At 39.6% G+C, this 26,524-nt stretch overlaps 1 protein-coding gene across 1 annotated transcript in view; it reads right to left on the minus strand.

The window, feature by feature from the left end:
- The window catches only part of MTHFD1L (methylenetetrahydrofolate dehydrogenase (NADP+ dependent) 1 like), a 179,952-nt gene that overhangs the window by 117,904 nt on the left and 35,524 nt on the right, over nt 1-26,524 (minus strand). Inside the window, exons 9-17 of the mRNA XM_072140896.1 lie at nt 23,301-23,374; nt 23,125-23,222; nt 16,500-16,673; nt 13,665-13,801; nt 11,024-11,070; nt 9,049-9,156; nt 8,793-8,867; nt 1,341-1,443; nt 353-429 (exon numbers count right to left, since the gene is read on the minus strand). Of these exons, the coding sequence (XP_071996997.1) occupies nt 353-429; nt 1,341-1,443; nt 8,793-8,867; nt 9,049-9,156; nt 11,024-11,070; nt 13,665-13,801; nt 16,500-16,673; nt 23,125-23,222; nt 23,301-23,374 (893 nt within the window). The remainder of the gene's footprint in view (nt 1-352; nt 430-1,340; nt 1,444-8,792; nt 8,868-9,048; nt 9,157-11,023; nt 11,071-13,664; nt 13,802-16,499; nt 16,674-23,124; nt 23,223-23,300; nt 23,375-26,524) is intronic.

The following is a 26,524-nucleotide window of genomic DNA, read 5'->3' on the forward strand; positions in this document are numbered from 1 at the left end:
CTTTCCTAAAATCTAATCTAAGGATTTATAAATAATCCACAGTGAAAAAGAAAATAAATAATTCTGGAATAGAGGAAAGGTTGTGTGTCCCCTTGAGGATTGTGGAATTTATCCCCAGGAAATTTTGGCCTAGAAAACTATTACCACAATTTATCTACTTTGAAGTAAGAAGAAGATACTTGTTTATGCTGCTCCTTAATTATAATGTGCAGATTACACATCATTCTTGAGGTCAAGCAGAAAACCGGAACCACAAATAAGGATGAGCTAAAACTAAATTCACTTGCACCACAGAAATGTATCAACAAAAGCATTATGGTTGGACCATAAAAATATTTTTACAAAATTGTACCTGACGTGCGCATCCTTTCTCAGTGTTTGCCTGTCCGATAGTGATCTTCCTAAGAAAACGGTCGTTTGTGTCCACCACTATAGTAAAACAAGAGAACAGAGGCCATGATGAGGACTTATTACATACGATTGGATGTCATTACAGATGACCTACAAGATGCTCCCCTCTGGCATCTATATTGTGAAGGGATCATTTTATCATTGCTGCACACACACTCCGTTCACTTGTAGAACGCAATTCTCTTATACAGGAAGTACTGTAAGTACCGTATATACTCGAGTATAAGCCACCCGAATATAAGCCGAGGTACCCACTTTTACCACGAAAAAAATGGGAAAACGTATTGACTCGAGTATAAGCCGAGGGTGGGAAATGCCGCAGCTACTGATGTCTGGTGGAGATGGTTTATGGCAACAGCAGTGGTCCAATGTCCTACTTCTGCATAATAAATATAATCCCCTTTCTCATGTATTATTTCAGCTTTACTAGACTGTCACAGACAGAACACACACACACATACATATATATAAATATATATTATATATATTCTCTCTAGGAAGTCTAGGAAGGCTGATCTAATACATGAGAATTGGATTATATTTATTATGCAGAGTGATGCAGAAGCAGGACATTAAACACCTCCACCAGACACTGGTATATATATGTATATATATACTGTGACAGCCTATGAGTTATTTTCCCTGGTCACACTGCCAGCCCCCCTCCTGCACAGTGCATAATTTACCTATACGGTATGCAGCATTGTTAAGGAAGTGTCATCCACCTCCTCCCAGCCCGCGGTGCATCCATACAGTATACAGCAGCGGCACTGACAGCCCCTCCATTCCCTCCATTCTGTTCCCGCACACACAGGACCCCCGGTAAGAGTTTAAATGGACATATTGGACATGTTTGTGACATCCTATTAAGAGAATATGGGACAGGAACATTCTTTCATATATAATAATGCAACCACCGGATCACCTACCTCTTTGCCAAGTGATTGTTGAAGGGTCAATGTCCAAACGTACAAATCTGCTGATTTCTTCTGTAGTCAATGATCCCGGATCAGTCTTTTCAATTCCTATTCTCTAAAGAGAAAAATAGAACAATTATGTAAGGACAATTTTCTTACTGGAGGAAGGGAGGCAGTAATCACTGCTATGTAATTTGGTTGGGATGTCATCTTATTACTTGTTTGACCGAGCTTGGACATCGTTATTACAGAAAGTAGTGTACATACAAGTATAATAATGAGGGACAAACTAAGGTAGATATTAAAAAAAAAAAAAAACAAATCTATCTTCCAGATCCAGGAACAAAAATTTGTTGTCACGGTAAAAACATGGATACTTTTGACTATTTACAGTGCCACTTTCTATCCATGGGTTGGGTCTGGTATTGAAGGTGCTGGTGAAAGAAAGGCCAAGCTTGCTAGTTACACAAGGCCAGGGGTATCACAGGTGAGTAGTTGAATTACTTATCCCTAGCCTTAACTGTTCCTGAGAAATCAATGTCTGCTGGCCAGTGGCAGTCTAGATAGTCTAGTCAAAGACCACCCACCCTTTGCCTAATTAACATATTGAGAACATAAACTTCCCTGACACTATGTTAACGGTCAGAAGAGTAGTCCTGGGCTGGAGCAGACAGCCTGGCACTGCCCATCTGACTTTACAGTTTAATAAATACACGCAAGCACGTTGCAGCAGAGGATACTGAAAGCTAGCCGGTGCGTGGTGAAAAAGTGGATTAAAAGTGGTGCATGCGAAGTCTTTTTATCCCTCCGGGTACTTACAGGGCCAGAGGTATGATGACAGGCGCACTGCGAATGCGTAAGATTTTAAACAAGACCACAGAAAGACAGGGAGGCGACTTAGAGCAACGAGATGGCAGCTCCACGGAGGTAAGGAGCCGGGGGAGTTCCTGACGAAGTGCCTTGAGGGCAGGTGTCTGCTTAACTGGTGTTTCCCCGAACCCCACCCTCCTTGACTGGTCCATGGACAGCCAATATAAGGTACATTTGGTGGTTTATAAGCAGCTAGTGACAGGTTACTTTTAAAGGTTAATAAAGAGGAAATCTACAGATTTGCTTTAAATGCGATAAGATATAATTCATGCCAGATTGGCAAATTGAAAATAAGGCACACAATACCCAACCTCGGGCTTCTACTCTTCTCTAACATATTTGGTCAGTTTTACATTTTTGAATGGAGACATTAAAGATCATTTCTATTATTTGTATTTGGTTATTTTAAAGGGGGAAACATGGAATACATTTATTTTTGCACTACAGGCTTCAAATATCTCACATCCAAAGGTTCACAGTGAATATTAAAGATTTTATAACCCAACAAATACATTATTTAAAATATAGGAAGAGTAGGGCTCTTGTATATTTCACTGGGTAAGATCAGCAAATTCACGTACAGTTCAATGAAAAAGACTCCAACATCCCGCACACTTGGCGCAAGTTTTATACTGCACCAGGAGTAATTTCACTTAGGATTAGAAAGCCCGGTACTTCAGAAAGAAAGCATCAACTTCCAGCCTGGTGATGATTAATATTTCTCTCACTAGAAAAATGTTACTAATGTATTATGACCCCACTGGTTTAATGCAATCCATATGTAATAACAACTGCTCTTAAAATATTAGACATGTAGAAAATCAAAGTCTTGTATTCCATTATTCAGAAGGACATATGGTTTAGATAAGAAAAAGAAAAATCCCACCAGAAATGGAAGGCACATCCTTTTGCAAACACATGGTACACAAAAGGTTATGACCGATTACCGAAATGTACACGCATTGTAAAGAGAAAAGTATTTATAGTGCAAGAATTTTTCTAAATATATAGAAAATTTTGTTTCAGTATATCAAACAGCCCCTGATGTGTGCTACTAACATCAATGCACTAGAGTCTGGCCTCTCTCGTTCAGTCTCCTGTATCCAATAGGAACTCCTGGATCCTACCGTGCAGGATATGCATAGATATGAGCAAGTCACAACAAGAACTGTTAGGAGCTTTAGGGGCAAAGCAAAAATCAAAAGTACAGGTAGAGGGTCACCTAAGTAACAGTGACCACAATATTATTATTCAATGTGACTTTCAGAAAAGAGGCAACAGGAACTCTGAAGAAGGGCAGATTTTTAACAGCTAAGAGAAGCCTTGAGGGAATAAACTGGGACAATGTTCTCAAAAGTAAAAGCACCCAAAATAAATGGGATGTTTATTAAAATATACCAAAATGGTACAGTGAAAGACATATACCATATTGGAATAAACAGAAACAGGAAAAAAAAACCCGCGGTTAACTTCTACTAAGTTAAGGCACTTAAATTACTGTAAACAAGAAGGTAGCGATGAGGCATTTAAACAGGGGTCGGGAACATTTTTGGCTGAGAGAGACATAATCGCCAAATATTTTAACCGGTTTGCGACTGCCCGCTGTGTATTCACGGCGGCGGTCGCATTCCGATGCATGGAGAGGGCTCGCGGGCCGAGCAGCTCTCCATAGCCGGCTTACCGGTAACACCCGCGATCGGTGTCGGCACCGATCGCGGGTGTTTTCTTGCTGATCGCCGCCGGCAAAGCTTGGGCACCGCCATCTTTCCGAGGATCGTCGCTCCCCGTGACGTCATCGGGGAGCAGCGATCCGTCGCCATGGTAGCCTCGGGTCTCACGAAGACCCAAGGCTACTTCGGGTTAACCCATTCATTACAATGTGCTATCAGCACATTGTAATGTATGAGGAGTAAAATCCCCATATACTGCTATACTATAGTATGGCAGTATATGGTAGGATCGATCAGACAACCTTGGGTTAAAGTACCCTAGGGAGTCTGAAAAATAGTAAAAATAAAAAAAAAGTTAAAAATTCAAATCACCCCCCTTTCCCTAGAACTGATATAAATATAAATAAACAGTAAAAATCATAAACACATTAGGTATCACTGCGTCCGAAAATGCCTGATCTATCAAAATATGAGAACACTTTTTCACTGTGTTTAACCCCGTAACGGAAAATCGCGTCCAAAGTCAAAAGTGGCACTTTTTTGCCATTTAAAAATTTTTTTAAAATTCTATAAAAAGTGATCAAAAGGTCGTACAGTCCTAAAAATAATTTCATTGAAAACATCATCAAAAGTCGCAAAAGATGACACCACCCACAACTCCGTACAACGAAGTATGAAAAAGTTAATAGTGCAAGAAGACGGCAAAATAAAAAAAAAATTTTGTACATGAGGTTTTAACTTTAGTAAATGTATGAAAACATTATAAAAACTATACAAATTTGGTATCCCTGTAATCGTATTGACCCAAAGAATACAGTAGACATGTCATTTGTGGCGTGAAGTGAAAGCCGTAAAATCTAAGCCCACAAGAATATGGTGCAAATGCATTTTTTCCCCATTTTCACGGCATTTGGAATTTTTTTCCCGCTTCCCAGTACATGGCAGGGAATATTCAATATGATCACTATGAAGTTCAATTTGCTACGCAAAAAACAAGCCATCACATAGCTTTTTACGTGTAAAAATAAAAAAGAGTTATAGATATTTGAAGGTGGGGAGTGAAAAATGGAAATGAAAAACAGGAAAGGGCCCAGTCCTTAACCGGTTAAAATGTAATTCTGCGAGAGCCAAAACAGTGCCAGAAGCTGCGGGTGGCAGCTGTATACTACAGCCGACACACACCTCTAACACCCAAGATCAGAGACTCCTCTGATCGCGAGTGTTAACCCCCTTACATGTCGCGGCAGGCCCAGGGTCTGCCAGTGCCTTGAGGCTGCACAATCTTCTCCGGGAAAAGGGCAACTCAACATATAAAAAAAACAGCCCTAAAACAGCTCTGGCAACCGAAGAATAAGTTAAAGTTATGTCTCTAAAAAAATGGTGATATAAGAATAAAATAAGATTATCTTTATTGTTTTTCTTGCATGGAATTATTATTTTTGTTACATCATACGGCTCCAAAAAAATACAAAGAGAAAAGAAACCAAAATTGCCGATTTTTTTTCTTCCATACATTCAAGAGTTAATAAAATCTCAGTTCTCAGATCTAGTTCACTACCCTGTAATGAGGAGACCCAATCAGGTCGAAACTGTTCTGTCTACAGTAGGGAATCTATTCCTTCTGGAATAGATATACTGGTTGGTTTTAATCCAGCATCATGTGATAAGGCCTCTTGTAGGTCATGCTTGATGTCAAGGGAGCTGCCTTACAAGGTAGCAAAAAGAGGTGTGGTTTTCCTTATCCCATCCTGGAAAACTTTGCATATTTTCCCAGAATCCCCCTAGCGGAGCAGCAATGGCTATAAGTCTCCACATGCCTACATGGTGGCCTTAATTGGCAGCCTCCGTAAGGAGAACTCTTACTTCCCAACCCTAGACTATAGTAACAGACTTGACATGGTTTATGAACTTCTATACTTAATGCACCATGGAGGAGCTACAATAATATATTCAAAAGGCTTGCATGAAAAAACAATTAATGTAGCTTCTCTGAACCTGAAGTACAAAAAAATAAAACTTCTGCACTAGGACACATCATTTAGTTCAGATTAGGGAAATAAGAATGCAAATGGACATAATTTCGGTAATTTTCACACCAATACAGACATATTTAAGAGGCTGGCAGCACTGCCAGATTTTTATGAGATACAAATAAAAAGATAATTTGATATATTAAATATTTTAACACAAAAATTACTTAAATCTACATTTATTACATACACTTCTCACAGGCCACATTAGTGATTAGTCACTAACAGAACAGAGCAATTAACACCGGGGTACAATTGATTTTCAGTCCCTGATTATAGCCAGGTGCCATTCAGCATAAAACTTTGAGAGGCAGAATGTTTTAAAACATGTCTTACTCAGGGTCCACACAATAATAACTGAGCTACTGCCACCTAGTGGCCGTATTTAAAGCCTGTATAACTTCAACAAGTGTGTCCAAAACAACCTGCCATCAAGATGCTCAAGAAAATGTTGAATTCAGGAGATTTAACTTTGCATTTATAAAAAAAAATAAAAATCCTGGGGAAAACTATACTGCCTTAGTTATTCTAAAATGCATTAGATCACAAGATCTCCTGAAAGGAAACCTACCATTTGGAAACTGACATTCTGTCCCACACATACATGCACAAAGGTGTAGCGGAGATGATGCAGGAACATATCTTGGTTAAGCACATAAACCGGCTATTTCATTATAAAATAATTTCTTATATTATGCTAATCACCCACTGGGCGCTTCATTATGCGTCACACGGGAAGATCCACGCTTGCGCATAAGCATAATTATGCAGGCACGTATAATCCCTGAACCCTCCTTTCCACTCTCCCGACAGCTGGTGACGTCACCAAGCCACCAGGACCACTAGTGCATGCATATGGAAAATGATGTTTCTATTTGAGATGTTTATTTGTGACGCTATATGTATGTATAATTTTCAGATCAATTGGGTTGGGCAGTTACAAGCTTGATGATCAGAATTTCTAGAGACACAACCGAGTAAAGTATATAGTTTGTTTTTGTGTTTTTATAAAAGTATATGTGTTTATGTTTTAATTCTAACCATACGACAACACACGGGGAGGAAAGGGTGTAACAATGAACAGGTGGAGATAATCTTACCGTAATCCACTTCCTCCGTTCTTATTTAGTCCGTGAGATGTCTTTTGTATACTATACAGCCATGAGGAAGGACGCATAGTGCGTTTGAAACGCGTTGCTGATGTATTTTTAATCTGTCACACCAGAAGAAAGTTTTTGTATTTCGCGACCAAGGTCCGCTAATAAAGACATGAAGTTCTTCAACTTTTAAAGATTTGATGTCTGAATTCCTGTAGCGTGATCCTAACTCACAAAGTGCCATACTTCCACCAGTTCACTAGAACAATGTGCCTGTCATCTCAGGCGGATTATACATGTGTTCAATAGGATCAGGGACGTTTTGAGGTACAGGCAGTCCCTGGGTTACGTACAAGATAGGGTCCGGAGGTTTGTTCTTAAGTTGAATTTGTATGTAAGTCGAAACTGTATATTTTATAATTGTAGATCCAGACACAAAAAATTTTGGCCCCAGTGACATTTGGAGTTTAAAATTTTTTTGCTGTAATGGGACCAAGGATTATCAATAAAGCTTCATTACAGACACCTTACAGCTGATTATTGCAATCTGGGACTATAGTAAAGCATTTAGAAAGCTTCATCAGAGGTCAGAGGGGTCTGTCTGTAACTATGGGTTGTCTGTAAGTCGGGTGTCCTTAAGTAGGGGACCGCCTGTATATATTATACTGGGCTCTGTATTAAAGTGGACATACCCCTGAGGAAGCCCAATAGGTGAAACATGTCTGATCTTCTTCTGACCGGTCGTATACTGCTGATACGCTGCGTTAGGATACGGTTACTAAGCCTATGTTATGTAGAGAACATGCGTTATCCGTCGTTTCAAGGGCTAGCACACATGTATTTCTGTGGTCTCCTCAGCCTGGTGTATGAGCTGCCTGCCCTCGCTGCAAACACTCAAATATACCATAGATCGTAGTAGGACACAGAGCCACAAGACATTCTTGATGGAATTTGGAGGGTTATGTGATGACATGACTGCAGTATAAATGTTGATTTTCTTTTTTGTTCAACAATAAGTGTGAATCCTTGTTCACGCAAAAATAAGACATCCCCTGAAAATTATATACACAGTATGTCCTGCTTAGCAGCCAAGTAGGCGGGAAGGGCTCACGCTCATTTAGCCAGAACTATGAATCCTAGCTCAGATTCAGAGCATGCATTGCTGTATGTATTCATACACTATCTTTATCTCAAAAGATAGAGGTTATGGGGTAGATATATTATATACATACTTATACATACACACACACACGAAGGAGCAGTATGCTTTCAATGTGAGGCCCCATTCACAAGGCAAAAATAGTGGCCGTAATGCGGCTGTACAAATTGCAGCCAGATCACGGCCACAATAGAAGTGTATGACACCCGGTCAGTTATTCAGCTTTCAATGGAGATGGGATGAGCTCTCACTCCCCTTCCTTCTCCACCCAGCCATGTGATACACATGGCCATATGAATGAGGCCTAATCTTGTATTCACGTTGCTGTCAGGGGGTCCGTGTAAAGTTTAATTTAACATTTAGATTTGACAAAGAATAGCGCCGCACTCCCATTACCATCAAAATCCATAGAATCTATTGTAAAACAAGGTTGTTTGTCAGACACTCCAAGTCTGTTCTGCAGTGGGCCGAAGATAAAACCCGCCTCAGGAAAAATACTTGCCCATTTACTGCATTTCTGATGCACTTGCAGTTTTTATAAGCTAAATGTATATATTTTTTATACAGGTTTAATCAGTAAAAACCACAGTTGCAAAGATTTTCATGAAATGATGCTATATTGCAGTCCAATAACTTACCCTTAACCGAGCAATCTGGATTGGAGAGAACTTCCTCACTCCATTAATAGATGGAACAAGACGATTATATAAGGCCTGAAAAACAATGCATTTATGTTTAAAAACTTTATATATCTACAATTAAAGGGTAAAGTTTGGGGTTCGGTTGAGTAAATCTAAGACAAACTTGTTTGTGGCCAACAGACCTTATCATTTTGACCATGGCCTACCAAACACCAGCTAGGGTATCCCAGCACCCACAGGGAGTAATAATCACCTTGTCTGACTGTGAGCTCTCATGCAGGATTCTTGCATCTATGGCAGCCGCTAGTAAATTATTGGCGGCTGTGATCGCATGGATGTCGCCAGTTAAATGCAAGTTAAACTGTAAGAAAGAAAGAAATATATTAACTATACTTTAATAAAGCAAGCCAAAAACTTGAAGCCATTTTAAAACAAACATTCTTACAGAATTGTGTAGAAAAAAAATAATTCTTGGTAACTGCACCAAACAAGTGAAAAGGGTTTTACAGGAGGAAGAAGAAAGAAAAAAAAAAAAGTTGGCACAATGATATTGTATGCCCACTGAAAACTAATAAAACGCGCAGCGGGTGTGTGCCGTCAGTGTGACAACTGAGGCCAGTGATGACAGAAGGAGATAAGCTGCACCAGAGGTAACAAATATTATAAGTAATAGTGGATTCTTTATCCCTTACAGGACTCAGCCCTTTTTTTTTACGTTTACGGAGATGTGTGAAAGCTTGTTATCTGTGGGACAAATTGTACTTTTTAGGGGCAAAAATTGAGCTGGAAAAAATTCCAAGCGTGGTAATACTGACCAAAAAAAAAAACATTTGTGGAGTTTTTTTGTTGGCCCTGTTTTTACTGCAAGCCTACAAGTCTCAAGATGGCAGTACCCATGAAATGGCAAGTTAGACAGAACCAACCGAGGCAGTAACAGGCGGGTGTCAGCTGTACTATAGAGCAGATACCCGCTATGTATGGAGCGAGCTCAGCCAGTGAGCTCTCTCCATACACCCCCTGCAGCACCGGGATGTTATAGTACATTCTGGTGCGCTAAGGGGTAAATTAACTCTACAAGCCCAGGGGTTGGAAACTAAACATTATCTTATTGCAGCCACAGGAATCTCATAAATTACTAAAACTTTAACAGGGTCAGTAAAAGACCCTAAAATGGTCACCCATATTATACCTTTTAAAGTTTGAGTATGTTAGAGTCATAGGTCATGCGACTTCCCGCTGGCTTCTGGCGGATGGAGAGGGCCATGTAGTCATTACTGTCTACATTCCCCTTCCATCATAACCACTCCCATATCATTGGAAAAATCATGAGGCTGTTGATGTGATTATAATATAATATATATATTTTATGAAGTATATATTGGGGGAAAACCTGAATATAAGTTACTAGTATAGTTTTCATTCTTTACAACTGTATTACAGTATATACTTGTGTATAAGCCGTTTTTCAGCACAAAAAATGTGCTGAAAAACCACACCTCTGCTTATACACGAGTCAATTCAAAAAAAACAAAAAACGTAATACTCACCCTCCTGTGTCGCGGCTCCCGATCCCTGTCTCCCCGATCCCTGTCTCGGCTCCCTGTGTCTCCTCTTCTATCTTCTCTAGCCGGCAGAGTCGAGTCCATGCGATCTGCCAGCCGTCGCACACTATGATACGGTGGTGTCGCCGCTGATGACATCAGCGCCGCATTGTAGTGTGCGACGGCCGGCAGATCGCATGGACGCTACTCTTCCGGCCAGAGAGGAGAGGAGACACGGGGAGCCACGACGAACATCGGGGACACCGGAGGGTGAGTATTAAGTTTTTGGTTTTTTTTCTGTTTGGCAAAACTGCGGGGGGCAGGCTGTATGCCCCATGGCATACTATACTCGAGTCAATAGGTTTTCCCAGTTTTCTGTGGTAAAATTAGGGGTCTCGGCTTATACTCGGGTCGGAATATACTCGAGTACATGCGGTAATACAGATATTCTACTCTAGAACATGAATACAAACCTAAAAACACACATCCTCAGTAGGTGCTCTATTATGAATGGTACATTGCGTATTGAGACCTCCCATTACAATATATATTTTTAAAACCGACATGAGGCCTTCAATGGTAGTATAGAGTAAATAAATAAATGAATGAATGAGAAGTTAGTGACCCATGAAAGAGAAGATGAAATGTATGGTTATAAAAACCTTAGAGTATTGTTTTAGTCCATACCTCTTCCATAGGAATAACTTGAGCATATCCACCCCCGGCTGCTCCACCTAAAACATGCACAGGGTCAGTTGTGAGAACACTGCATCGACATGGACGTCACAAAATATTTCTCTTTTTACTTTTGTAGGGTACAATATTGGTTAAAAAAAAAAAAAAACACATGGAAAAATGCGGCATAGGGTAAAAACTGTCTCTATGGATAAAAATCATCTATATTATTATTGAAATCGAATATCATTGACATGTACAAGTATGCAACCCCATACACCAGCTGCAGAGCAAACCGTAAGGAGGAGGAGGGTGATATATCAAGGATCCAGGAATAATAATCTGTGTTGCAAGATTTAGTTGTCTCCCAAAATGTCCATTGTGACTGTAAATCTACATGTTAATGCTCATTTATCAGTTGTTTAAAGCCCTGTGATAGGTAAATGACATTACTCTATTTATAGGAACAGACGCCAGTTTCTCAGGGCAATGGAAGACGTTGAAAAAAGCAGCAATACTACAGTAATCTTCAGGGGAAACTTACTTTTAATATCACACACATATCTTATGACGTGCAAGAGTTTTAGCAAGTACTTTTCACCCCAAAATAAACACAAGAATGTACAAACACAAAATTGGAGCAAAACTATTAAGGTGGTTCCTTTACTATTTTTACTAGTTCTCACTGTGAGGATCCGGCTGGTGCTACCCAGGGACAAAGACAGCGGAAAACTGCCTGTAGGTCTCGTCTCACTCTACACTACAAAAGTGCTGAAAAATTGATAATTGTTTGGCCAATATGACTTAGTTATTTAGTTTTGTGTCTCTGTAATCGTTAATAAAAGGAGTTTGGTGTACACTACTGCATTCATGCGGTAGATTTCATTTAAAATGACACAGGGTCCGTTCTTTCTTTATCTTCTAAAGGTCTAGTTTTTGAGACCATTATTTTTAAAATTACGCAAATGAGTCTCAGGGGCTTCTACATCACAGAGGCCCCTTCTGGTACCGATTTCTGCTAGTTATGTGCCCGTTTGTATGGCCTGTCTCCTCTCATGCCATCTCAACACAAGAGTCCGTGATTTCAGACAGACGCTGGTGTGTCTCCCCTGTACTCTAAGTGTGGTAGATTTCCGTTACCAGAAATTACTTAATGGTAATGGATGTTTCCTCAAACCATGACCACAAAAAATGATTTTTTTTCTGCTTTTCTCTGCTGCACCTGAGCACACAAGATCAGAAGAAAATACCTGGGTGGGAATATACCAGGTGCTGTTGTAGTTGTAAGTAATTTCTGTTTTCTACCACACCATGATGGCACCAACCAGTGAGAATTTCAGAGAAAGATTAGGAAGTGATAATAGAAGAGAGAACCTTCCTACCGAAGGAAGTATCTTAAGAGTTGAAATTCCGCCCACGACAAGTTGTCCATGCAGGCTGCTGTGATTGCTTTATGTGGTCAGATATGTACATTGGGGTACAGTTTGCTAATGTTAGGTAGCTAAAGGACCTTTGATGATGTCACCCTGGTCACATGACATTAGGCTAAGCCCCTCATCTTGCTCCAAAGATACCTAGACACCAGGCAAGATTATAGGAAGGACTTTTGACAACCAAAGTCTAGACAGATTCCCAAAAAAGATTTTTTGTATGGTAGGAGTCATGGCTGATTTTTGGGCATTTATGAGCCGCCCCAGACAAAACAGTATTCGACATATCCTTGATACCTGGCCTCTTACCACCAGTGGACCCACTAGTAGAAAATCATCTAGGTATGGAATGAACAGGCTCCTGACCCTCCCTTCTATGTGAAGCCGTTTTGGGGACAATTTTTGTAAAGACCCTTGGAGCTATGGAAAGGGCTGTGAATTGAATTTAATCTATTTTAACCCCTTAACGTACCGTCCCTTTTTAGTTTTTTCACTTCCATTTTTCACTCCCCACCTTCAAAAAACTATAATTCTTATTTTTCCACGTAAAGAGTTCTGTGATGGCTTGTTTTCTGCGTAACAAATTGTACTTCATAGTGATGGTATTTCATGTCCCATGCCGTGTATTGGGAAGCAGGAAAAAATTTCCAAATACAGTGAAAATGCTGAAAAAAGTCTTTTTCTTTGGGTTGGTGCAATCACAGGGATACCAAATTTGTAAAGGTTTTATAATTTTTCCATAAACTTTCCATCCAGGAGAAGTACAATAACTGCTGGACTCTCCCTTTAACGTTCCCCAGCCACAACGCCTCTCTTCTCTGGCTTCGTTGCTCGGCCAGAAATTACACAAGTTATTGTGATGACTTTTGGTCCGGACCCACAGCCTGCATCCTGCAGCATTTGGTGGGGTAAGGAAGCCTAGACAGGCTTGCGCAAGGAGCCTTCCGCTGTGAATGTGTCCCTCCAATTTCCCAGTCACCCGAGTTGGGGCACAGACAAACCATGCCGCAGTCACAGGTATTGGGAAGGATTTAAAGAAAATTGGCCCACACTCCGTGCCTGTGGTAATTTTATCCATGGCCTCCTTCATTCTAAAACCAACTTGTATCATTATGCTAATGAGACTGGAGGCATCCCCCTACACATCCTACTGCTGCTATATTATACAGTGCTGCTTGTTACCTCTTTAATGGAATTCTTGTTCTCCTACAAGAAAAACATACCTTTAACTCCAAATGTGGGTCCTTGTGAAGGTTGTCTTAGACATGCGAAGGAATTGGTATTTTTATGAGCCGTCAGGGCCTGAACCAGCCCAATAGTAACTGTACTTTTCCCTTCCCCAAGGGGTGTTGGTGTTATTCTGATGAGGAAAACAAAAAAGGTTAAATATAAAGAATGCCAAAAATATCTACTATTAAGAATAATTTGGGGGAAAAAGGTGGCAACTTTGCTATGGATGGCAATGAAGTGGCTACAAAAGGGACCTGCTGGGATACATCTTTTTTTTATCTTAAAGGAAATTAACCATTTAAAAAACAAGAAACCAGCTAAGGATACCTGCGTTCCTCTTCATTCCAATCCCGGTGCTGTCATCTGCTAAGCTGGACATGCCAGGATCACCTAGAAAAAAAAATGTTATAAAAAGCAGCAGAGCACAGGGACAAGATTTCCGGAACTCCGGGCTGCTAATTGGTGGGTGAGGGAGGTGTACTCACACCTCTTGCTTAAAGCCACCTCCCTCTCCCAGCATGGAAGAGGGAGGTTGTGAGAGTGTGCATAATTAGCAGCCCAGAGTTCCGGACATCTTGTCCTCGTGCTCTATGCTGCTTTTTATAACTTTCTTTCTAGGTGACCCTGGCATGTCAAGCACAGCGGAGGACAGCGGCAAGAATGGAAAGAAGAGGAGCACAGGCGAGTATCTTTAGATGGTTTCTTGTTTTTTTAAATGGTTGATTTCCTTTAAGGTCTAAAAATTTGGAAGCATCTCAATTCACAAAAAATTCTCTGTACTCCACTTAGGTATACAGAGCAATTTTTACAGAAGGTCCAACAGTTACACAATGCATCTAGCTAATAAACTCTGCATAAAGACAGATTACAAAAACAAAAAGGTGGAAACAATCCCAAAAACAAAGTGTGGTGTGAATCTTTTAGAAACCCAAAAATATCCAATTGAATAAAACACAATTCTTTCACTTTTAACCCTTTCAGGATTGAACCTATTTTGGCCCATTGTTAAATTTCTGAGGGCCTTGATTTCCTTCTATTACAAAAATCTGAGAATTTTTTTTATTGCTGTATAACTTGGGGGTATATTTAACATATTAAATTTGAGTTAAAATTATTCTTTCTGGCAAAGATTGTAAAATATAACAGCACTTGTTCCATTGATTACAGTACCTAAATAATACATATATAAATATAGGTGTTATATACATATACCTATATACATATAAACACAGCTGTACAATTGATATTGAAAGTTATTTATTATTAAGCTGCTGCATTCCAAGCGCCAAACATTGAGTGTGTAACCATTGGTCAACTTTCAGGAGATCCCAGAACCACCATTTATTATAGCTTTTCCTCTGCGTACATGTTATTATCAGATTATCAGATTATTAACACTCAACATTTGCATTTTGAAACATTGAAAAGCTTGTGATCAAGAATTAGCACCATGTGTTGGCATGTAAACAATGGTGCTAATCACAAGTGTTACAGAAGAACCAAACCTGTGATTGTGCCAAGCCCCTCCCTGCAGCTTTTGCATTGGGTTTCAGAACACAATTCCAAACGCTCTCTTCACTTATATTTAAAATATATATATATATTTTTTTAAATATGCTTCAGAAATGTTATTTCATGGGTAATACAAGTAATTTAAAAGGAAAGAAGGAAAGGAGAGCATTTCTTAAAAAAAAAAAAAGTTATTGGGGTACATTTACTAAGATTAGTGCAAACTGCACTAATTTTGGCTTGCCTGTGTATAATGCAGGAGGCGCCAGATTCCGGATGTCCGGCGCCCGTTCATCATGAATCTTGCGCTCCCTGAAATGGCCCGACAGAGTGCACCAATTTTTTCTGGTCTATCTTTAACATAGGGCGTGCAACAAGCTTCTGTCAGACTTGCAAGTTAAATCTGGCGCATGGTTCGACTGAACACCGGAATGCCCCCTAATTTGTGTCGCATGGTGCCTAGTGCAGCTGCGCCATAAAACGATTGAGTGTGACACATTTGTAGGGCAGACACTTCTTAAATACCTGTGCAAGCAGTTTACACTATAAAGAACCTCCAAAGTCCAACAGAAAACTGGCGCAAAGCCCATAGTAGATGTGCCCCATTGAGTTTACAGCAAGCTCTTGTGATCTCCTTTACCGATAATTACTTTATTTAGATAAATGTGAAATATGTACTATATTTTATTGGAACTAGGGTATAACCACTATAGCAGTGATGGCAAACCTTTTAGAGACCGAGTGCCCAAACTACAACATAGACACGCAAAGTGGCAACACAGAAATTTAATTTGTGATTTATACTCCCTTCTCTGTCACAGTTTTCATTGATACCAGCACTCGGAGGACACCAATAAAGCAGAAAATAGTCCCAGGTACAGCTGTCACTTTAAAATACCTCTGCACATCAAGTCCTGGGCTGTCTGGGACTGCAGGAAGATACCTGGAGTCATCTCTGGTGACGGCCTGAGTGCCCACAGAAAGGGCTCTGAGTGCTACCTCTGGCACCAGTGCCATAGGTTAGCCATCACTGCACTATAGGATGTCTTACAGCATCTGTCAGGGCGGTGTGAGTGTTCACAGCGATCATGTCGAGATGTTAATGTTGAAAGTGCAAGAGGAGCCAAGCAATCTAGCCAGCTCGTCCTACTTTCTAACATGCTGCCTGTACATAGGACAATATATACTCATCTTTTCTTGGTTTTGAAAATGCAGCTTGCAGACCCCCCCCTACATTATTATGGTTTTCAGGTTCATCATCCAGCAGTTTAATGCGAGCAATTACCTACGGCTTTAAAAAAAAAATTAAAAATTCTTACCCAGCGACCAAGACATATTTTCCATTTGGCTGCTCTTTTAACCTCTCCAGAAGGGACAGACGTACTTTGGCTTTTGTACTTCCATACATCTCAATTTCATCTGTGAGCAGTCCTATCTCCTTGGCAAGCATGTCAACAGATTTTGGATGCTGTCCACGGGAAATCTCAATGTCACTGCAAATATTAGCAGATAAACGTCACATGCAAGGCTTTACAAACGCACTAATACTGGTTACCAAATGGATCTTAAAACGAATATTGACGTTTTCCCCTTCTCATAGGAAGTACCTTAGGACATTAACCATTACCAATGGAAGATGTGCCCAAATAAGAAGTTCCCAAGGAACGATGTTCCTCCGGATTTCTTTAACTGTAACTCTTTGCCACTATTATGGAAATATAGAGTTATATTTGAGTTATCTAAAAGTGATGCCGATTACCCTGGGGCGCTCCGGCTGCATCATGCGAACGCCTCACGGAGCCTTGTATTTTTGTGCACTCCCCCCCGCTATGCGAGGAGAGCATAAATTAAAATGAGGCTCCATGAGGCAGTTGGGCGACATAGCCTGAGCATCTCAGGTAATTAACACAACTTTTATAGCTTATATAGTTATAATAAAAGAAGTCCTGAGGAACTTCTTATTCGGACACATCTTCCATTACTAAACTGATGGTAGATGTCCTTTAAATGTGTACAGTAACACAAAGCAATGTGGCAGCAATATTACATTTTTAAGTCTCCAGATATCTTAGTGAGAGCACTAGAGACCTCTAGCTTTCCATAACTAGAGTGCAGAGAGGTGTGAAGGTTTGCTGTCCATCCACATAAAATTGTTTTTGTATATATTCAGCATATACATAGACATATACTGGCAGACGGAGGCATATAATGTGGAAAACACATTCCCTCCTGTCGAGCGACGTACATGTTCAAAAGAGGCCAACAAAGGCAATGTAGGACAAATGCTAAGTATTGCATCCACCCCCAGCCTCCGCTGAGAGTACATTCAGGAAGTGTCTCCAGTGACACCCACAAAATGGCTGCAGCCTATCACTGGCTGCGGACTAGGTTTACTCCTGCGTTCAGGGAGTAAAGGAGAAACCGGAAAATGTATCCCTCGATATGAGCATACCACAGGATACGTCTTGGCCCTCTGTTTTAAAGGAAACTTGTTACTGCTAGCCTAGAAACATACATGCCTTGTGTCATATTAAAGAGAAGAATCTCATTTTTTCAGATCTCATCAGGCTTAAAGGAAATCTACCACAATGATGAAGAATTGTAAACCAAGCACACTTACACTTGTGTGTGTGCCCCCTCTAACAGGATCTGCTCTTCTTTTAGCTTCTTAAGTCCTGGTTTTTACAAAAAAAAGGCTTTTTAAATTATGAAAATTAGACTGAGGGACTCCAGCCTCCATAGGTGTTAATGGCAATTTGCGGCTAATTTGCAAAAAGGGCATAGGTAGCTTAAAGAAGAGCAGATCCTGCCAGAGTGGGCACACATCAGTATGTCAGTGTGCTTGGTTTACAGTCCTTCATCCTGGTGGTAGATGTCCAGTTCTGTAGCTCGCAAAACTGTTAAAGGACATATAGGCACATAGAATGGAAATGGATCTTGATCTGCAGATTGTATTTCCAACTATGTGTTAAGCTGCCTGTATCTTTGGTTCTGTAGCTCACGTGACCATAGCCCTGATGTGATCTGAAAGATTAGATTCTTATCTTCAATATAACATAGCAGGCATGTTTCTACGTACTATAGAACCAAAATATAGGGGCTTCTAAAATGGCAGCCACCTGCAAGCACTGAACTTGACTCATGTCAAGTGAAAATGAGATGAGGAGAATCATTTTTACCAATAAAAAACAGTTCTTGCATGGAATTCAGGAATTGTTCCCACAGGTATTTATTCCTCCCCAATTGAAAGAAAAAGGGAGGAATAGCCGACTGTAGGAGAGTATGTAAAGTTAGTGGTTACCAATAGGTCTAGTCTTATTTTGTTCCCCATTTTTCTTACACTGTTGAATTATTATTTTTTTTTTATCTGTACAACCCTACTTGGTTACAAGTCTACTGCATGTCAGCTTGACTCAAATGACTGAAAATAAACATGTGTTGCAAGTGAACTTTCACATTGGATCATATAAATGATATTAACATACGCAAGCACAAATAACGTCAACAGCAATAAATCAACCTAATAAGAAGAGACCATTAAAAGCTGCTTGTGGAATATCAGGAAATATGCAAGACAGGAACATTTATAGAATTAGTTTTATTGGACATGATGTAAACATTTTGAAAAAGAGAATGATCCAATTTAACCATCAAGGTTTGGGTGAGTAGGTCTTAAAGGGAACCTGTCACCAGGAGACCCATTTTTAGCACTACCCCAGTCCCCATAGAGCAGTGGTTCTCAACCTTTCTAATGCTGTGACCCCGCAATACAGTTCCTCATGCTGTGGTGACCCCAAACCATGCAACTCACCGTAAAAACACAGTAAAATTGTGGCTCCGATTGCTTTAGGCGACCCCCGGTTTTGGCCGTTCGACCCCCGCTGGGGTCCCGACCCACAGGTTGAGAACCACTGCCATAGAGCATAGTTCATACACTGCCAAAGAGTTTTTGTATAAAAAAAAAATAGATTTTACTGAAAAAAAGACCCTAAAAATTGAGTCCCCTGGTGACAGGTTAAAAGGTAACTAAACATTTGACAATTGCATAAATCACTAGTGCAGTTAAAGATTGTGAACGGTGCAATGTAACATATGTTAAAGTTATATGTTTCTGCATCATCCTTTTCCTCTGCCTTTCTTCACTAAGGGAATATAAGCTGATTCATTAACCCCTTCCTAACATAGGACAAAATAGTACTGCACAACATGAGGAGACTTCCTTCATTGTGCAGTATATTACAGCTGACACCCTTTAACACCCACAATCAGAGATGACTCCAATTGCGGTTGTCAAAAAAGCCTGCACTGCACAAGAAGCTCCCCACTCGATTAGAGCCTTGTGCCGCTCACCGCGGTATCAAATCATTCCTACGACATCCCAGAGCTCTAGTAAAAAAAAACCAGAGCAACTTGATGTCAGTGGTTGTCAGAACCTTCTTCCAACAGGACTGACACTAACTGTATAAGCATGAGTCAGCATGATTCATTACTTCTGCCTGTGAGGCACAACACAGTGATTACATCATTCTCTCGAGCAGGGCATAACTAATGTGAGAGGAAAAGCTCCGGAGCCAGGCACAGAAGCGACAGAGCTTCATCATAATTTTATAATAGTTTTTTCAGCAAAATCAAGATATGTGCCTGCATCAGTGTAGCTACAGCATTCTCAACGTATGTTTGGTTCATAGTGCATGAAAAACAATGGAAGATTTCCTTTAAGGGAGGAAGACATGACACAGAGGCCAGGGGATGAATTTGATAGAACAGAGGCCTAGGTGCCAGCCTTGCACACTTGGGCAACTGATGCTGATTTCGAACAGCCCAGGAGGCCCACACCTACCCAGTTGAATGGGCATCAAGTGGCCACATTGCGCTACATGCACATCATAACTCAAAGGGGATCTAGCATCAAACTATCCATTGCTAGCCTCCAGTATGCCTTGCTTTTAACCCTTGGAAAGTCTTATTATATGCAATGAAATGAAAAGTTTGGACCAATGTCAATGAGTGTCACCATTTCTTTATTTTTAAATTGATCAAGTTTGGCTTTAAATTTATCTGTTGCACTTAGCTAAGCACTTTCAAACATTGCACTTTACATTGCTAATAAATATAATGTGTGTGACAGTATATTCGCTTTTTGGGGATTTACAATTGCAGTACTAACCCCTACAACCTGATGAATGCATCTACAGATTCTGCATCGTTGTGAAATTTTCCCCAATAAAAAAGACCTATAAAGATATATATATCCGTAATTATAGCTTTCAGCCAATCGAGGTGGCCAGCCAAGCCCACCTAACACCAGGTGGGCGCGGCCGACTGGAAGGCGCACCTTCTGTATCCCTGTAAATAAGCAGGGACAAGGCCCCAAGAAACAGCGGTGCAGGACACAGAGATGGACTGCGGAGGTAAGTACAAGTTAATTTTTTTTAGGCAGCCCCCCTGGCCATGTATAGGTGTTTAGGTCTCGGACAACCCCTTTAGCAATTTTTTCCTCAAGTTGGATATTGTCATTTAACAAACCAAAAGCCCTCCAGTACTAAGAAGTGCAACATTGACTTCAAGAGCAGAGGAAATCACATGGCTCACATAAGGTGACTTAAAGGGGTTGTTAGAACAAAAAAAAAAAAAAAAAAAAAGTTGGCAGGTGGGCTGGGGAGGGCTTTTAAAAAATTAATAAAGCTTTACTCACCACCTCCTCCAGTGCCGCCGATGTCCCTCGCCGCAGTCCCCCAAAGCCAGGCCTCTCTTTGTTTAACCCCTTAACACTAAAGCCACTTTTCACCTTCCTGACTTTTTCAAATCTGCCCTGTGTCACCATAATTGGTTATAACTTTGAAACGCTTTAACATATCCAAGTGATTTTGAAATAGTTTTCTCGCGACACATTGTACTTCATGTTAGTTACAAAATTTTGCTGGTATGTTTTGCATTTATTTATGAGAAAATTGGATATTTAGTGAAAATTTGGAAAAATTCTCAATTTTCGAAATTCAAAATGTTCTACTTTTTCCACACATGAGTCATAACACCAGAAAACGTAATAACTAACATTCACCAAATGTCTACTTTATACCTCCGTGGTTTTTTATACATATTATCATTTTTGTAAGCTGTTATGGGGCTTTGAACGTTAGGTGCGATTTTTCACATTTTCATAAAAAAAGCTAAATCCTGCTATTGAGGGACCTGCTCAGGTTTGAAGTCACTTTGAGAGGCCTAAATAAAAGTAAAACCCCATAATTTACCCCATTATAGAAACTACACCCCTCAACGTACGTAAAACAACTTTTATGAAGTTTGTTAACCCTTTAATTGGTTTACAGGGGTTAAAACAAAATCTGATGCAATTTTGAAATTTTTTTTTTTTTTTTACTAAATTAATGTGTTTTTCATAAAATGTACAAATTCTCAGTGGATAAAATACCAAAACGCTCCGCAAAATTTGATAATTGATAATTGTATAACAATACCCCATATGTGGTGGTAACCTGCTGTATGGGCACACGCCAGGGCATCGAAGGGAAGCTGCGCCATTCAGAGCAGATTATGCATTGTCACTTTATAATGGCTATACAATCTTTATTTTTTTGGCAATTTGGACATATAAGGGCTTATTTTTTGCGACATGAGATGCACTTTACAAATACTTCATTTTAGTGGGTCTGTAGCTTTTTGTTGAGATTTTATTAACTCTTTAATGTATGGAGGAAAAGAAAATTGTCAATTTTGGGGGTTTTTTTTTGTATTTTTATTCTCTAGATCACGATACGATTACGGTGATACCTCATTTATATAGGTTTTTATATATTTTACAGGAAAAAAACGAATATAAAGAAAATCTCATTTGTTTTTGCATCGTCATCTTTTCGGAGATATAACTTTAATATTTTTTGGTTGACAGTGCTAGTCTAGGGCTTATTTTTTACGTGTTGAGTTGTCCTTTTCAGAAGCTTGACGTACTATTACTACATTTTGCGGGAACGCACCTCCCGCCATGCAGTAATAGTACGTCAAATGTCGGGAAGGGGTTAAATGGGCACAGTGGAAGTAGTCAGAGCGGAGCTGCTGTGTCCCTGTAAACAAACAGGGACACGGCTCCTTCTGACTGCGTCATGGGACACCGGGAGCGCCGTAGGAGGATTTTAAAGCTTTATGGTTTTGAAAAAAGCCCTCCCTAGCCCACCTGCTAGTATTTTTTTAATAGTCAGACAACCGCTTTAAAAGGAAATCTGACATCAAAATCAGATAAATCACGATAAACCAAAAACATAACTCATAGATCCAGACAACGTGACTGTGGTCATTTTATGTTATCCATGGCCTATTTCCTTCTAAAATAAACTTTTAAAATTTTGCTAATGAATATAATACACTAACACCCAAGGAAGTTTCATGACACAGTGGTAGGGATAAAGTACTTATTTCCTTTAATTATAATTTATAAAACTAACCTGTATCATATCAAAGATTTAACTAGGAGTAATACACACACTGCTGTAATACACCATTGCGATTGGTACATACCGTATACACTCGAGTGTAAGCAGAGTTTTTCAGCACAAAAAAAAAAATGCTGAAAACCCCTAACTCGGCTTATACTCGAGTCAAGAAAAAAAAAAAAGTACTCTCCTTCAGACACAAGGGCAGGACCTTTTCCATCCATCGCAGTTCTGGCATCGGCTCCGTTTCAGGCATCCTGACCGTGTAAGTACATGGAGCCGATGCTGAAAACGCGATGGGGCCTCTCAGGCTATATACTGGGGGGGGGCCCAGCCTATATACTGGGGGAGCTGTGACCAATGTATTTCCCACCCACTGTTTATACTCGAGTCAATAGGTTTTTTAAAAAAAGAAAATACAGAAAATAAGTTCAAAAATTGTATAAAAAACAAAGATAACATTTTCTTTGCGTAGAACGATATAAATATAATTGCGTACCTGGGAACGGGAGACAGGGGCTGCAACTTTAAACAATGAAGATTCCATTGTTTGTACTTCTGAGCATCAAACCATCTTTTACTGCTTTCAGCTAAATTCTGTGGACAAGAGAAACTATATAAAGTTTACAGCAAACAAGACACTGGGTACAAGAATGAATATTACATTATAAAAACCTTTAGTCTCAGGGCAGCTGCCAATGGTCCCACTGCTTGGCCAGGTAACCCATCACTGCTCAGTTCAGAACCACCTGAAGAAAATCACATACCGTAAATAGAATTAAAAAAATAAAGAATAATAGAACAAGTGGATCACATGAAATGTCAAGTTTCAAGGAAAAATAAGACACCAATGAAAACTACCACGGTGGTCAAACACAGCCCTGCTACATCCATTTCATCACACACTACACTTATTATTATAATGATATTCATATAGTGCCATCATATTCCATAGCACTTCTAGAAACCAGCATCAGTGCAAATAAAACTTATTTTGTCCCATTACCAACAGCACAAAATGGTTTAAAGGGGTTGGGCAGTGCTAGATCCTCCTGTCTTTGGACTATGCAGGAACTTATTTTTTGCAAGACTCCATTTCATTTGAAACTGCCCAAGTATCAATTAAAAAAAATTAAAAGTGAAGGGGGTTTTACAAAGTCTTTATTGATAGAGTATAAAAAGATACCTTTTATTCAATACATCATCAATGGGATTTATTCTTTTAATGTAGAGAGCCGTTATAGTACAGCATAGCTTTAAAGGGGGTTATAACAAGTTAGAGTTTACATCTATATTATCCCAAAATGCTATAAAATGTTGATGTTGATCGAAAAGGTTAAAATAATAGGTTTAAGAAAGTTTGATTTAACGCCTTGACGACCAGGCACCTTTTTTCTTCAAAATTCTATTAAATTATATTTCCATGTAGAGAGCTGTATGGCTTGTTATCTTCATAACAAATTTGACTCCATAGTGACAGCATTTAATATTCCATGCCATGTACTGGGAAGCAGGAAAAAAAGTTCCAAGCTTGGACATTTTGGGACACAGCAAAACATGCTTATGATTTTTATGGTTTATTTATAGCAGTTCTAATGAAAGAAAAGGAGATTTTAATTTTTAGGTTTTTTTTTTTTTAAATTAAAATCTTTAATGTTTTTTTTAATTATTATTTTTTACTATTTTTCAGACCCCCTATGGTAATTTAACCCCAAGTTGTCTGATTGATTGTACCATATATACTGCCATACTACAGTATGGCAGTATATGGGGATTTTACACATTATCCATTACTCAGAATAAAATCAGTTAAAATCAGACAGCTTTGGGTCTTTGTATGACCCAAGGATGTCATGGTAACATATCGCTGCCCCATTCCAACCACCACCAGGACGACTTCACATCGCCGCCCCCATGCACGGCCAGGATACAATCGCGACTGCGGGTGTTACCCGTGGGTGTATGCTGCAATATGCAGCAAACACCCACTTTGTCTGGAGAGAGCTCAGACCGTGAACCCTCTCCATACACCCGCAGCTAACGTGACCTACAGATATGATAAGTCAGAACTCATCAATTTTCATTTATGATTAAAATTATAATGATTACCTAATTGATTGCCATTCAGAAATGCTCCCTATGCACTGTAGGATGTGTTCATCCCCATCAACTCAATTAGTAGTCTGCACTCTGAGCAGCTTATTCCCAGGGTGCCTCCACTTATAGCAATGCTGGAATGTGAAACGCCATCATTCCTGGAAATTGCACTGAGAAGTCATAACCAAGAGGGGAAAGGGCCCTGCTGCAAATCTACATTACAAGACAGCAATTCCACTCCATGTATGCATGTACCCACCCATGTATGCACCCACCCATTATTGTATGTACCCATGAATAAAGTGAGGATAACGTGAACCTATTCTAGTGTCTGTCAAAATGTCTGAACTGCAAGTTTTTTTTGTCATACATAAAAATTTTAATAAAAAGTTATCAAAAGGTTGTGCTGTCCCTGAAATGGTATCAATGAATAAGCCTGCTGCTTGCAAAACAATGACATTTTACACAGCTCCTCAAAGTGATGTATGAAAAAAACTATGCACGCTGCATTTTTACAGTTTTTCAGTAGGTTGCATGAAATTTGTTCTAAATTGTAATGCAGAAAGCAAGCCCTCAATTTTTTCTATAAATTGATAAATAAAAAGTTAAAAAAAAACAGGAAAATGGAATGAGCACAAAGGGGTTCAAACTAGAGCACGAGAATATTGGGAAGAAAATTTTTAGCATCATGTAAAATGTCATTGTGACCATAGAGAGCAAAGGCTATTCTGCAGAAAGCATTTCAGACTTTGGAGAAATATATTAAGTTTCACCAGGATGAGGTAAGGAAACGGGCCACCAGATTTTCTTCCTTAACTTAATAGTTTTAGGAATCCTAATTCTACATGTAAAATGATCCAAAGTGCATGACTAGAAGTATAAATATACTATGATGGAATTGCCAAAGAGATGGTCACAGTGAAATTCCTGGAAGGAAATCCACAAATTTAGGATTCTGGCACCATCTAGTGATAAAAAAATAGAAAGACCTACCCAGTTTTGCAAGGATGGACATTGAGATTATAGTGTTAACCAGTAATGTTCCAGAAGCTACAAAAATAACCCAGTTTTTTGTATCCATGTGTAAAAATAAATTAAAAAAAGAAGAAGAAAAGGTAACCTGTAACTACAGAATGTAGGGCAAGAGCTCAGGTTCTTTTCTGCAAGACTCTTTGTCCTACTTTGTAACTACTCCATCTATGAAGACTACATCTATGAATGACATGATTGATCAGAGTAATATGTACATCCCAATTGCACATAACCTCTGCAGATAACATGTTTACATCTGTCAAGACGGTGCCACACATCAAACGGCAATATCCTCTGTACCATGGCACCTGGAAACAAAAGTTCTGGTGCCCTACTAACCCCTTAAGGACGCAGATTTTTTTCACTCATTTTTCACTCCCCACCTTCAAAAATCCATAACTTTTCATTCCATGCCGTCTACTGGGAAGCTGGAAAAAAAAAAGTCCAAATTGGCAATATTTGGTTCGGTACGATCACGGTAATACCAAATCTATATAGGTTTTTATTGCTAGCACTGATCGCAGGCATTGGCAATATGCGGCAAACCCACCTCTGTGTGAAGAGGGCTCACCCCGTGAGCCCTCTTCATACAGTCCCCGCACCTCTGTGTTGTACATGTTCAGTAGATATAGTAATTTCTAGTGTGGCCACTGCTGCTTATCAGCTGAACGGAAAGAAAGATGCACAGAGATAGAGAAGAGAGTGTACATAAGTAAATGTAGACTCTGCTGAATATGGGCATAAGTGACAGATTGATACCGTACATACTT

The sequence above is a fragment of the Engystomops pustulosus genome, chromosome 3 (genome assembly GCF_040894005.1).
Source record: "Engystomops pustulosus chromosome 3, aEngPut4.maternal, whole genome shotgun sequence".
NCBI classification, from domain to species: domain Eukaryota; kingdom Metazoa; phylum Chordata; class Amphibia; order Anura; family Leptodactylidae; genus Engystomops; species Engystomops pustulosus.